General features: G+C 38.5%; 1 protein-coding gene across 1 annotated transcript in view; it reads right to left on the bottom strand.

Annotated features, from left to right (window-relative positions):
- The window catches only part of ERP44 (endoplasmic reticulum protein 44), a 96,322-nt gene that overhangs the window by 1,457 nt on the left and 79,658 nt on the right, over window positions 1-15,207 (bottom strand). The window contains 1 exon segment of the mRNA XM_043567060.1: window positions 2,092-2,194. Coding sequence (XP_043422995.1) covers window positions 2,092-2,194 — 103 coding nt within the window.

Consider the following 15,207-nt stretch of genomic DNA (forward strand, 5'->3'; position numbering starts at 1 on the left):
ATTTTAATAAGAGTAGATGAATGGTAGTTGTTTTGTAATTATTTGCTCAATAATCACTATGTACCAAAGACCAGAGTTAAGCTTGAAATCTTACTTTCCCCATTTCAAATGCCCTTACTCATCAGATTCCCCAGGGCAAGGGTGCCACACAGCCCTTAACTGTGGACCTGTTGACAGTTCTTGGGGTGTACTGGAAGGAAACACAATACCTGCCACCTAGGGGCTTTCCTAGAATATTCTGGAGAGGCCGCACGGCTGTGACTATGTCCCAAACCCTTCTGTCCTACAAATGACCACTAAGAGGATTAAAGGCACCCACTCTGTTCATAGAGCTTTTAACAATTACCTGGATGCCAGAAATTAGATGACATAAGAAGGAAAATACTCCATACTTGTGCACCAACAGTAGACAAAAATACACAGTGGAACCGTAAGTGTGACTTCTAAGAATTTCAGATATCTAAGACTATCCTTTATCTCCACATTATGAGCTCCTCAAGAACAAGCATGTAGTCCTTGTTTTAATATCCCCTGTAGTTAACAGAGGCATATAATGCCTGTGTTACACACTCTGGATACGGACTCATTCCCGTTAAATTGGGAAAGCAACAGCTGCAAAGTTCCCATTTTATTTTGTCATGTTCCCCTTCTCCAATACCTTTTTTATTTATATTTTTACTGAGATATATGTTTGGTTTAAGCCATACTTATATTACTATAAAATGTAGGTTCACTGTCTAATGGAGAAGTATACAATAATGGTAAGTAACATCTTTTCCTAATCTGATAAAATATTAAGCAGGCTTACTTTCCTGAGGAAAATAATTGCCTTTGGGTTATTGCCAACAAACCGTTTGCTTCTACAGTTGTTTAATTATCAAAATAAAATCTGACCTCAGACTTCAAGGAAAAAGCGTATCATTGGATTCTTACAGGGAACTCTTGACACTGAACGTAATTTGACTCTTTAAGAAAAATTGACTTAGCTTTTATTTTTCTATGTGGAGGTTCCTTGGGCAAAATAGTGAAGTTCTGGGCATATGAAATGTGAGTTTTGTTATGTATCATTGTGGTAATAGACATGATATAAATCAATAATGAATCAAAAATGCAATTTCAGGGGTGCCTAACAAAGCAGAAACATAGAAATAGTCAAATTTTCACAATAAAAAGCAAATAAAAAACTTTCATAAATAGCTGTGAAGCATTCTAAATCTCAAATGAGAAGCTGCATTAAACCTTAAGTTTTGAGCAATTATGAATACTATATTGGTGAGGGTGCTTAGGATGGTTTAGCAAGAATACCAAATCATTATTTTCTTTGTATTGTGGTCAATCTCCGGGCCACAGAGGAAGACTTAACCAGTTAATGGAATCCAAGGATTTCTTCACTGATCCACCTACTTCCAATTCTTACCTCCAACTTCTGTATTTGAAGCCAACTGTATTTAACCCTTTTACTCCTATTCCATAAAGGAGGTACTCTAGACCACTTTATCAAGAAATTATATTGTACCATTCTTGCAACTTTTCTTTTTTGTTTGTTTTTTTTAAGTTGTTTTTTTTTTTACATATATGAAATTTACTGTCAAATTGGTTTCCATATAACACCCAGTGCTCATCCCAAAAGGTGCCCTCCTCAATGCCCATCACCCACCCTCCCCTCCCTCCCACCCCCCATCAACCCTCAGTTTGTTCTCAGTTTTTAACAGTCTCTTATGCTTTGGCTCTCTCCCATTCTAACCTCTTTTTTTTTTTTTTTTTCCTTCCCCTCCCCCATGGGTTCCTGTTAACTTTCTCAGGATCCACATAAGAGTGAAACCATATGGTGTCTGTCTTTCTCTGAATGGCTTATTTCACTTAGCATTAACGCTCTCCAGTTCCGTCCACGTTGCAACTTTTCTGAAGTTTCACAATTTTAAAAATTAATTTTGAAAGGAATATAATTTATATATTATCTACAGTCTGTTAAGAATTTCTTTATAAAGATTTTCAGAAGCACACACTCAAGCCTGTGCAAGAGGGTTAGTTCCTCTTCAAGGCTAACTGAAAAAGAAAAAAAGAGTTCCCACTGAGAAACAAGAGTCCTACCTGTCCTGGGGCAATATCGGTTGGATCTGGACCATGATGGAATTCTCTGTGCAATTTTCCAGAATGTAAGTCAAATACAAACTGCTTGAGTTTTCCAGGAATTCTAAAACCAAAGTAAAATAAAAATTTAGCTTAAACTGTTAAAATGGACTTACCTATATCTTACCAACTTCCCCATTTTTTATTTAAATTTTACCTACAACCCCATCGTTTTACCATAACTATCAGAAGCCAGGTATACTGCAAACATTTTTATACAGTGTAATCATGAAATATGGATACTCTGTTTTGTGTTCTAATTCTTGTACTTGTTTCACAGAAATTTCCCGATGCTTATTTTAACAGATGCATTAGTCTATCAAGATGCTGTCCTAAAACTTACTTAACCATCCCTTATTGTTGGACATTTATATATTTTCCTTAATCTATGTAACTAAAAAAGCTCATGTTCTGCAGAATCACTAAAAATAACAAGTCTTAAGGGAAAAATAGTGTTAGGTGCTAACCACTTACAACTACGTAGTTTTGTATTGGGGCGCCTGGGTGGCTCAGTTAGTTAAGTGTCTGGCTCTTGATTTCGGTTCAGGTCATGATCTCATAGTGGTGACATAGAGGCTGGCATTATTGGACTGGGCATGGAGCCTCCTTACGCTTAGGATGCTCTCTCTCCCTCCCTCTGCCCCTTCCCGTCCCCTGCCCAATCCAGAGAGTATGCTCTCCCTCAAAAAGAAAAAAGAAAATTACTAGCAGCACTGTTCAGCCTCTATCACTGTGTCGGCCAGGTGGATCCTCTGTAGTTTTAACCTGGAACTTATAAGTCCTTTTTTGAGATATTAACTGAGTCTTTGAAGGCATTCACTGCCAGTAGAACCAACTTTATCAAAATAATCTAAATCAGGGTATAGTTTTTTCGAGTTTTTTCTTCCTTAAGCACAAAGGAAAATTTCACAACTTCTTCAACCACACCAGCAGCTTCACTGGATAGCTTAACATTGTGAAAAGCAAAGTACTTCTCAAGGTCATAAAACTGTCCCCTCTCCTCTTTTGGGGTTGGGCGTACGTCTTTGTATACCACTAAAACATTATATTTAGTGATAAAAAAATAAAAAATAATAAAAAAAACTTTGATGGCTTCAAAACATTCTGAGGAAAATAATGTGAACACAACTTACTTATATTAACATCCTTTTCCTAATTACCAGTCACGTTATAAGCAAATTTGCAGTACAAAAACATGCATTGTAGCAAAACAGATTACAAGGCTAAGCAGATTCATGTATCCACCTTTTTCCTGTTTTTAAAAAATTTTTAAGAGACACGGAGACAGCGTGGAGAGGGGGAGAGGGGAGGTGAGAAGGGGGGGAGAGAGAATCCCAAGCAGACCCTGCACTGTTGGCACAGAGCCTGATGTGGGGCTTGAACTCATGAAACCACAAGATCATGACCTAAGCCGAAACCGAGAGTCAGAGGCTTAACCGATTGAGCCATCCAGGCGCCCCTACCCTTTTCCTTTGTAATTATTTCCTTGGGTTGTAGCAAATAAAGCAGGAATACAGATCTTCCTTGACTTACAAGGGGGATACAGCACAATAAACCTACCCTAAATTGAAAAATCCTAAATGGAGAACACATTTAATAATACCCAGCCTACCTTAAATGTGTTCAGAACACTTAAATTACCCTACTTGAGCAAAATCATCTAACACAAAGCCTGTTTTGTACCAAAGTATTTAAATCTCATATAAATTATTGAATTCTATACTGAAAGTGATAAACAATGGTTGTATGGGTACAGAATGTCTGTAAGTGTGTCAGTTGTTGACATCTGGGATCACAAGGCTTACTGGGAGGTGTAGCTCACTGCTGATCGCCAGCACCGTAAGAGTATCTTAGTGCAGATCGCTAGCCTGAGAAAAGACCAAATTCAAAGTACACTTTCTACTTAATGTATTGATTTTGCACCACCGTAACGCAAAAAACCAAGTCAAACCATCATAAGTTGAGGACAATCTGTTGAGTCAATAAGAACTTTTGATAAAGTGTAGGCAAATTATACCTACAAAACATCAATTTTTGCTACTTGCCTACCTGTTTTTTGAAGGCTTGCCAATGTGTTTTTTTTATTAAAATTTGTTTTGCTACTTTGACAAATAAAAGACACCTGCATTTTAATTTCTATTTTTTCAGAAAGTAAGCATTTTCCTTGTTTTCATTAATATTTCTCCTTATATGAACTGCCAGTCTTTTACTGAAATATTGGTGTTTTAAAAATTCATTACATATTTTAAACAGAAATCTTTCTTCATATCCCTTACAAGAATTGCAATGCAGGTCCATAAACACTTTACTTCAGTAGAATTGACTCAATTTTTTGGTAGCCAAGAATAGCTGCTAGTTTCTTTTTATCCTCTCCCGAGGTCCTGCAAGTGTTGTTTCTTCCCTTCAATAACTCCCACTGAGATGTACCAACCAATAACTTCATTGTACACCCATTTTGGCTCCCCACTAGCTCCAATGCAACAGAGACCAGCAGGTGTCAAATGCACAGTTTACAAATACAAACGACTGTCAGGTAGCTGTATTGACAGAATGCCTCTGAAAGGTTCTCTGGTGCTGAAGAAATTGCACAGGCGCTAAAGATAAACACTGAGAGGAGATCAATTTAAATTTAATATGACATCATCTACTATGCTGTCATGCACAGCAAAGTGCTAAAATATATCCATTCAAATCAAAGAATCACAAATGGTCTCTAATGTTTAAGACAAAACCCCGTTAAGTTTGTTATTTTATAAAGTCCAAAGATGATCGCAACCAATACAATGTGACTAACTTCTGCTTGTCAAAAAATAATTTATAATTAAATCTTAAATATAACAAATTCATAGAGAACACTCAAAACAGATTTTTTTCCTAACTTGATTCCCCTTGTCAACAGATGAGAGAAAGAATTGTGAGTAAAAGGCAAAGGCAAGGGAGATATGATGAACCTGAACTGATGTGGGAGGAAAAAAAGATTACAAAAGAGCTCTTATCTAGCTTGTGGCTAGAAACTATCCATCATTATTAAGAAACACTGAATCGACAGTATATTGTCAAGAAAACAGACAACATGGTTATGTGCTAAAAAGGAAAATAAACGGATTCTTGCCATAATAAATTCAATTATATTTTCACACTTTAGGGTACAGTTTTTCTAATTAGAACACCTAAGTGTTTCTTTCCCACCTTCCAAACAGTTTTCTGTTTGTTTTCAATTTTTATTTTTAGGTGATGCAAAATTTAGAAACTGGGAAATGCACAAATGGTAAGTATCACTAAATGAACTTTGACATATGTATCACAGTGAGAAGCATTTTTATTTTTTAAAACCTTACATACAGTAGAATTCACTCTTCTAGGCTTACAGTTCTATGAGTTTTAACATATGCATATAGCATCTAGTTACTATCTCCACAAATAGGATACATAACAATTCCAACATGCTTTTTTTGGTCAGACCTTCCACTTCCCCCTGACTCCTGCCAACCACTGATCTGTTCTCTGTTCCTATAATTTGCCTTTTCTGAAATGTCTTGTACTTGGAATCATGCAGCATGTAACCATGAGACTGGCTTCTTTTATTTAGCTTACTTCTTTTGAGATTCCTCCATTCTGTTGCATGTATACAACTATTTGTTCCTTTATTGAATATCTACTCCAATGAGTGGATATACCATACTTAGTCATCCTTTTACCCACTGAAGAGCATTTGGGTTCTTTCAAGATTTTGGTTATTCTGAACAACGGTACTACAAACATTTGTACACAGGTTTTTGTGTGAACGTGAGTTTGTTTCTCCAGGAAAAATACTGGTATATTACATGCAAGGTGTAAAATGTTTACTTTTTTTAAAAAACTGCCTAATTGTCCAGTGTCCTAACTGCAATGTGTAAGAGTTCACTTGCTCCAGGGGCACCCGGGTGGCTCAGCTGGTTAAGTGTCCAATTCTAATTCTGGCTCTCAGGTCATGACCTTAAGGTTCATGAGATCGAGCCCTGCCTTGGGCTCTGCTCTCCCCAATCGTCGAGCCTGCTTGGGACCCACTGTCTCTCCCTCTCTCTCTGCAGCATCATCCCCCGACCTCGCATGCACGCTCTCTCTCAAAGTAAACATTTTTTTGAGTTCCACCTGCTCCATATCCTCACAAACATCTGGTATATCAGTATTTAAATTCAGCCATTCTAAAAAATGTGTCATAGGATCTCAATGTGGTTTTAATTTCCAGTTCTCTAATGGATAATGGTGTTGAGCACCTCTTCATGTGCTTATTTGCCATTTGTTTACCTTCTTTACAAACAATATCCTTTATGGAGCAAAAGTGTTTAATTTGATGAAAGCCAATTTATGAATTTTTTTTGGTGGGGGGCATGGTGCTTTGGGTGTACTAAGAGCTCTTTATCTAACCTTAGGACAGAAAGAGTTTCTTCTACATTTACTTCTAAGAGTTCCATAGTTTTACCTTTCACATTCAGGTCTACAATCAATTCTGAGTTAATTTTTTTAAAGTTTATTATTTATTTTGAGAGAGAGAGAAAAAGAGAGGGGGGGGGGGGGCAGAGATAGAGAATCCCAAGCAGGCTTCATGCTGTCCGTGCAGAGCCTGATGCAGGGCTTGATCTCACCAATCATGAGATTATGACCTGAGCTGAAATCAAGAGGCGGACACTTAACTGACTGAACTACCCAGGTGTCCCTGAGTTAATTTTTTTATAGAAGTTATTTTTTTATGGTATGAAGACGTTCAGGTGGGACAGCACCATTTATTGAAAAGATTAGCCTTTCCACTAAATTATCTTTGCATCTTAAAGAAAATCAATGTGTGCCTATTTCTAGACTTTCCATTCTATTCTACAGCAATACATGCCTATTTTTTTCACCAAATATGAGGCTGTTTTAAATATTTTAGCTATATAGTAATTAGGTCTCAAAGTCGGGTATTTTGAGTCCTTTAGCTTTGTTTCTTTTTGAATTTTGTTTCAGTTATTCTCATTTTAGCTTTCGATGTATATTTTGGAATCAGCTACATCTATAAAAAAATCTAGTTAGATTTTGATTGAAATTGAATTAAATCCATAGGTCAATTTGAGGAGAATTCACATCTAAACAGTATTAAGTCTTCTAATCCACACAGTATTTCTTCATTTATTTTGGTCATCTTTGATCAGTGTTTTGTAGTTTTCAGCAAACAGATCCTACATATATTTTGCTAGGCGTATATTTAGGCAGTTTTTATTTTCATTTTTATTTGTTTTTGCTTTTGGAGCTATTATGAATGGTACTTTAAAACGTTTTGTGATTTCCTAATGTTCATTGTTAACATATATATATATATAGAAATAAAAGTGATTTTTTAAAAGGTGACTTTGTGTCTTGCTGAAATCATCCATTAGTTCTAGGAGCTTTCTTGTACATACATTGGGCATTTCTACATAGATAATCATGCCATCTACGAAGAAAGTTTCTTTCTAGTCCAAACATTTCATGTTTATTTTTTGGTATATGGAACTTGCTAGGACTTCTAGTACAATACTAAATACAACTGGTGAGAATGGACATCTTTATCAAAGACAATAAAATACTTCAGAATAAATTTAGCCAAGGAGGGAAAATATCTGTATATTGAAAACTATACAACACTGATGGAAGAAGACACAAATAAATGGAAAGATATCCTGAATTCATAGGTTGGAAGAATTAATATTGTTAAAATGTCCATACTATCTACAGAAATCTACATATTCAGTGCAATCCCTATCAAAATTCCAATGGCATTTTTCATAGAAACAGAAAAAACCCTAAAATTCATATGGAATCACAAAGGACCCTACATAGCCAAAGCAAAATCAATCTCCAGCAAGAAGAAAAAAGATGAAGGCATCACTGTGTTATTTTAAAAAAAAAACAACAACACAATTTTAATGTTTATTTTTAAGAGAGCACAACCAGGGGAGAGGGCAGATAGGGAGACCCAGGATCCAAAGCAGGCTCCAGGCTCTGAGCTGTCAGCACAGCGCCCAACATGGGGCTCAAACCCATGAACCGTGAGATTGTGACCTAAGCCAGAGTTGGAAGCTTAACCAACTGAGCCACCCATGCGCCCCGGGAGTTTTTTTTAATTTTTCTTTTTTTTTTTACATTTATTTATTTTTGACAGCGAGAGAGAGCGAGAGAGAGCGCACAAGTGGGGGAGGGGCAGAGAGAGAAGGAGACACAGAATCCGAAGCAGGTTCCAGGCTCCAAGCTGTCAGCACAGAGCCCGACATGGGGCTTGAACTCACAAACCACGAGATCATGACCTGAGCTGAAGTCGGACGCTCAACCGACTGAGCCACCCAGGCGCCCCTCCAGGAATTTTTTTTTTAATGTTTATTATTTTTGAGAGAGAGAGAGAGTGTGAGCAGGGGAGGGGGCAGAGAGAGAGGGAGATAAAGAATCTGAAGCAGGCTCTAGGCTCTGAGCTGTCAGCACAGAGCCCAACGAAGGGCTCAAACTCACAAACCTTAAGATCATGACTTGAGCTGAAGTTGGATGCTTAACCGACTGAGCCACCCAGGCCCCTCACACTGTGTGATTTTAGAATATACTACAAAGCTTTAGTAATCAAAACAGTATAGTACTGGTATAAAAAGACACAGACCAATGGATCATAATGGAGCACCCAGAAATAAATCCACACACTCACAGTCAACTGATGTTTGACAAAGGTACCAAGATACACAATGCAGAAAGGATGGCCTTTTAAATGGTGCTGGGAAAACTGGATAGCCATTGGCAGACAAATTAAATTGGATCATTATTTCACATCATATATAAATTCAACGCAAAATGGATTCAAGACTTAAATATAAGACCTGACAAACTGTAAAACTCCTAGAAGAAAACATAGGAGAAAAGCTTCTTGATCTTGGTCTGGGCAGTAAATTTTTGGATATAATTCCAAAAGCACAGGCAACAAAAGCAAAAACAGACGAATGTGACTGCATCAAACTAAAAAGCTTGTGCACAGCAAAGGAAACAATCAACAGAGTGAAGAGACAACCTACAAAATGGGTACATAAACCATATATCAGATAAGGGATTAATATCCAAAAAATATAAGGAACTAAAACAATTCAAGAGCAAGAAAACAACCCGATTTTAAAACGGGCAAAGGACTTGAAAAGACATTTCTGAAAAGAAAACATACAAACAGCCAACAGGTACATGAAAAGATGCTCATATCACTAATCATCAGGAAAATGGAAATCAAAACCAGAATGTGCCATCGCCTCACACCTGTTAGAATGGCTTTTATCAAAAAGACGAAAAGTAAGTGTTGGCAAGGATGTGGAGAAGAGGGAACCCTTCTCCCTGGGAATGTAAACTGGTATAGCCATTACAGAAAAAGGTATGAAGGTTACCCGAAAAACTAAAAATAGAACTACTATATGACCCAACAATCCTCCTTATGGGTATTTACTCAAAGGAGATCAAAGCATTGTCTTGAATGGTTATCTGCACTCCCATGTTCAATGTAGCACTATTCTTAAAAGCCAAGATAGAGAAACAACCAGCATCCATCAGTTGATGAATGGATAAGGAAAATGTGGTGTACACACACACACACACACACACACACACACACACACGAATATTATTCAGCCTTAATAAAGAAGGAAATCCTGTCATTTACAACAACAGTGATGAACCTGAAGGACATTACGCTAAGTGAAATAAGCCAGACACAGACAGACAAACACTGCACGATCTCATTTATACGTAGAATCTAAGCAGAACTCATAGAAGCAGAGGGTAGACAGGTAGCTAAGGGGGACTGGAGCGGGACTGGGAGAGAACGGGGAAATGTTGGTCAAAGGATACAAAGTTTCAGCTACAGGAAGAGTATGTTCTAGAGATCAAATGTACAGCATGGTGACTATAGTTACTAATACTGTATTATATACTTGAAATTTTCTAAGAGTAAGTAAATCTTAATTGTTCTCAAAAAAAAGTATGTGAAGAAATGGATACATTAATTTGCTTGATTATGGTAGTTATTTCAGTGTATAAATATATCAAAATATCATGTTGCACACCTCAAATGTAAGCAATTTTTGTCCGCTATACCTTAATAAAGCTGAAAAAAAGGAGAGGGAAGACAAAAGAGAAGACAGACATAGAACCTGGGGTAGACGAGGAACCAATCTATGTGGTTTGAGCCAGATATCTGGGTAATGTGTACTAAGAGATATAAGGAGACCAGTCAGTTGATTAGAGTTATAAAGTCAGAGTTGAGGCCACATTTGTCATGATAAATCAGAACCACCTCCATGCAGAAGTCATGGCAGGGCAGAGGAAGAAGCTGGTATCCAGAGAGAAGGATGGAGCAGATGTGAAGGAGCAAGAGAAGAGCTTTTGGGCCAGAAGAAGGGCAGAGAGTAGCTGCATCTCCTGCAGTTCTCGTCCTTGTCCTTTTCCTGCAGTTTTTCAGCACAAGCCCCTTGTTTTGAGCTCCGTGGAGTGAGTTTCTGTTCCTTACAAGGGCATGTCCTCTGACAGCAACAGAACTATCCAACAGACCTTTCTGTGAAAATGGAAAACGCTGTATCTGTGCTGCCAAATACAGTAGCCACTACCCACATGTGGCCACCGAGCACTGAGAGCACCTAAGAAACGGACGTTTAAATTGTACATCATTGTAATTAAAACTTCAGTATTCATACATGTCTAGTAGCTATCATATTAGCACAGCTTTACGATTATCACAAGGGGTCAAAGACAAGACGCACAATCAGTAAAAGCTAATGAAAGAGCCAGAAAAAAGAAGACCACGATGATGTCCTAGAACTCAAGTAGAGGGTGTTCGTCCTAAAGGACGAGTTTGGTAAAGCCCCGTTAGTAGCAATGTGTGATGAATTTTGTCACGGGAAAACCTGGATTCAGACAGCGGGTTAAATCATGGAACAAGCCAAAGGCACACTAGCCATTAAAAGTAAAAGGAAAAAATTTAATCATATGGGAAGATGCTTACAATGTGTGGATAAATTAAAAAGAAAATTCATAAACTGGCATGGCCCTGATTACATTTATAACACACATGTGTGTCTAGATATTTGGCTTGTGGATTTATGAGTCATTTTTAATTCTTTGGCACTTTGTTAACTTTCAGAATTATCCACAAAGAACATAAATTTTTTATAATCAGAAATAAACAAATGATATGTTTAATGCACATATGCATAAAAACAGTAAATATCTCTGCCTGGTTCCTGATCTTAAGGAGAAAGTAGTCAATCTTTCACCATTAAACATGATACTAGCTGTAGGTTCTTTATAAATGTCCTTTATCAGATTGAGGAAGTTTCCACATATGCTAGTTTGTTAAGCATTTTTGTCATGAAAGGATGTTGAATTTTGTCAAATGCTTCTGCAGGGATAATTGGGATCAGTTTTTTTGTTGTTGTTTATTCATTAATATGCTAAATTACACTGGGGTTTTTTTGGTTTTTGTTTTCATTTTAGAGAAAGAGTGCAAGGGAAAGAGGGAGGCGGGGTGGGGCAGGGGAAAGAGAGGAGAATCTTAAGCAGGCTCTATGCTCAGCATGGAGCCTGATACTGGGCTCAACCCAGCAACCCTGGGATCATGACCTGAGTTGAAATCAAGAGTCAGATGCTCAACGGACTGGGCCACCCAGGTGCCTCTACACTGACTGGTTTTTGAGTGCTAAACTAGCGTTGCACACTTGGGATAAAGCCCACTTAGTTGTACATTATTCTTTTTTTCTGTATTGCTGGATTCCATTTCCTAATATTGTTTACTACTCTTTATTTTTTAAATGTTTATTTTTGAGAGAAAGAGAGAGAGCACGCGTGCTCAAGCATGCGTGTGCATGGGGAGTGGCAGGAGAGGAGAAGGAGGAGTAGCAGGAGAGGAGAGGATCTGAAGCTGTCAGCACAGAGCTGGATGCGGGGCTCAAACTCACGAATTGTGAGATCATGACCTGAGCCGAAGTAGGACGCTCAACCAACTGAGCCACCCAAACGTCCCTTGTAACTACTCTTTAACTTAACTTATACAATAATGTAGTACGAACTGATTTAATGTATTATAGTATTAAGAAAACTGTATTTTGCCATTTAAATTACTTAACCTCTTTGAGCTTCAGCTTTCTAATATGTAAAATGAAAACACCGCTTATTTAACTTAATTGTATTGTTTTTATAGTCTAATGACTTAGATTTGAATGTGAATATATGATTTCCTACAATAACAGGCAACATAGCCTTATCATACTCATGTATCAGATACTGTTCTAAGAGCTATAGATACACACATTCATTTAATGCCCACAACAACCCTACGAAGCAGAAACTATCATTTCCCGTTTTACAGATGAGGAAACTGAGACAGAGAGGTGGTAAGAAACTGCCCAGAGTGATACAACTAGTAGGTAACAGACTGGGATTCGAAACTAGAGTCTGAGCACCTAACTGCTAACTATTTGCCTCCTTAGTGATCTGACTTTAATTTGGTAAAGTTACTAAATCTCTTGGAGCTTAACTTCTTTATTGTAAAAGTAGAAATCATACCGGTCTTAGAAGCCTGTTACAGAAACTGAGAACATACATAAAGTATAAAATGGAGCGGGTACAGAGCCTGCCTCTGCCAGAGTTTCATGTCTATTTTGCTGGCAGGACCAAATAAGGCAAAATACAGTGCAGTGATTTGTAAAATATAAAGTGCTTATAAGGAGATAACCAATGTCAGTTATATGGTAAGTACATTACATGAGAGTGACAATGACAGTGATGTTCAGGGACCCAGGCCAGTGTGTACACTGCCCAGTGGCGGACAGGAGGGACACACAGAGAGAAATCACAACCACAGAGGTGACTCAGGGAGGAGGGGAACAACAGGGCGAACGGCTAGTTGGTAAATACCAGGCTATATCCCAGATGTGAAGATATATACCCAAAGCAGTCAAACTCTTAAATGTATAACAGAAAGGTTAAAACTAAGAGCAAGTTAATCAAAACACTTCTTGAACATCTACTAATGCTGCCACAAAGTTGCTATAGCAAGAGATAATAAAAACTAAATCTGCCTTTTAAGAAGCTTTCCCAGTACCAATTTTTTGCACTTAAAAAAAAAAAAAAGCCTCATTTGGGTTTTTTAAAAATAGAGCCCCTAGATAATGAAGAACAAAACAAATTCTCAGACTTTAAAGGGACCTAATGGTGACCTGGTTTTAAATTTTTTCTTGTACCTATCTTTCCAAGTTCTTTATCATTTCACCCAATTCCTGGTTTGCCCCTCCAAGCTCGAGGAGACAGGCTAATTGGTCAGCAGGTGACCAAACTGCTAAATTAGTGCGGCACCCGCCTCCCAGTTTTAGTTCGGCCCTGCCTCTCATCTCCACGCCACAGCCGCCCCTCCCCTGACACCAATGCAGCCAATCAGCCCTAGCAGTTTAAGGAATTACGATCACTTTCCATGATTTAGTGATCTGGGGTAAAAGACCTGGTGCCCACAGTCAGGGCACTGTGCATTAGCGTAGCCTGTTCCATTTTCCTAAGTGCCCTGGAGCCTGTCCGGCTTCTCCCCATCACCGGGGCCCCCGCAGCAGTACCTAAGCACACTCCAGCAGGGGCACAGATGCTATGGTATTTCCTGGCCACAGTTTTTGGAAGGCGAGTCTTTCTGGAAAGTCCTTCAACAGCCCTATGCCCTATGCCACCACCTACTTTCTTCTCCTGTAGATTACAGAACATTTCCTAGACCTGCCCTTAGGTGCTCTTAGGTTCCTAATTACCCCCCGCCCATTCTTTTCCTCCACATATAAAATCTATTCTTTTACATTTGGCAAGAAACCAATCTGGTCAACCTATAGGAAAAAAAGAAAGACTCAGGTCTATGATTTAGTTTCAGATACAAGTAAGTACCTTTCTCCAAACATCTTTCGCATTCACACTTACATTGCTTTTTATATGTACTGAAAATGTAACTGCTTTGATATTAAGTGTTACGAGTTTGAGACTTTGGGTTCAGTATGCTCGGATGTGAATCCTAGGCCTGCTGGTGATTAGCCGTGTGCCCTTGCTGGTTACATCACCTCCCTTAGCCCCGGTTTCTCTGAAATAAGGGAGAGGTGACTAGAACACTGGTAGCATACCCTCCTCCCACAACCCCATGCCTACCTCTGGCATGGGGGGCGTGGCGGGGGAGACTGTGCACTATAAATCTGCATTCTTGCCCTTACCACAACCACACTTCCTCCAACTGACCCCAGAAATGCTGAGTTACTGAAAGTCATAATTACAGTAATTTATGGAAACTGTTTATCATTGAAGCCTTACTTACCATGCAGCACAATAACAATTATGCAAGCCATTAAGTGTGTCAGATTCATTTTGCCACATATTTTATTTGATTTTTAACACTAACATCTATTCACATAGGCTCAGTCTGTAGCTCACGCAGCATGTGCCTCCTTACAATTAAAAAACTATTAGAGCGAACGGTGCCTAGGAGGGAAAATCAGGCACCTAAGGGAGAAATTAAAGAAGTAATTTATTTCAAAGAGTTTCAAGTATAGTCACTTCTCTTATCTCCCTCCCTCCTCACAGGACTGAACACTTGAAGGATGGGAGAGGACTATTTCCTATTTCCAGATTTCTTCGGAAACCACCTCACTGGTGCGGTTTCTTTTTGCACCAGGGCATAAGTAGAATAATGCCAACTAAGAGATTAGTCTTTCTTGGTCAGGTGCCCACCCCTTGGTGCAGTAAACCATGGCTGGGGAATAGAGGCGCTAGGTCACGTGATAAAGAATACACCTACTTGTGTTAGTTTGGGTTCTCTGACCAACAGAGGTGGGATCAGAAGTGCTTAGTCAGACTAGTGCTTTAAATCTGTCTTCAGAACTGGAAGAGAAAACTTAAGACAGCCAAGACAGAATTCCTCACAGATGTCTCTTGACGTGTAACATAATTTCCTAGGAATAAAAGCCGAAGTTGGGCATAGTTTGGCTGCTGACAGGTAGTAAACCTAATCCGAGTCAGTGTCCTGTCGACTTCCACTAATTTGAGACTTTA

Source organism: Prionailurus bengalensis, chromosome D4, assembly GCF_016509475.1.
Source record: "Prionailurus bengalensis isolate Pbe53 chromosome D4, Fcat_Pben_1.1_paternal_pri, whole genome shotgun sequence".
NCBI classification, from domain to species: Eukaryota; Metazoa; Chordata; class Mammalia; order Carnivora; family Felidae; genus Prionailurus; species Prionailurus bengalensis.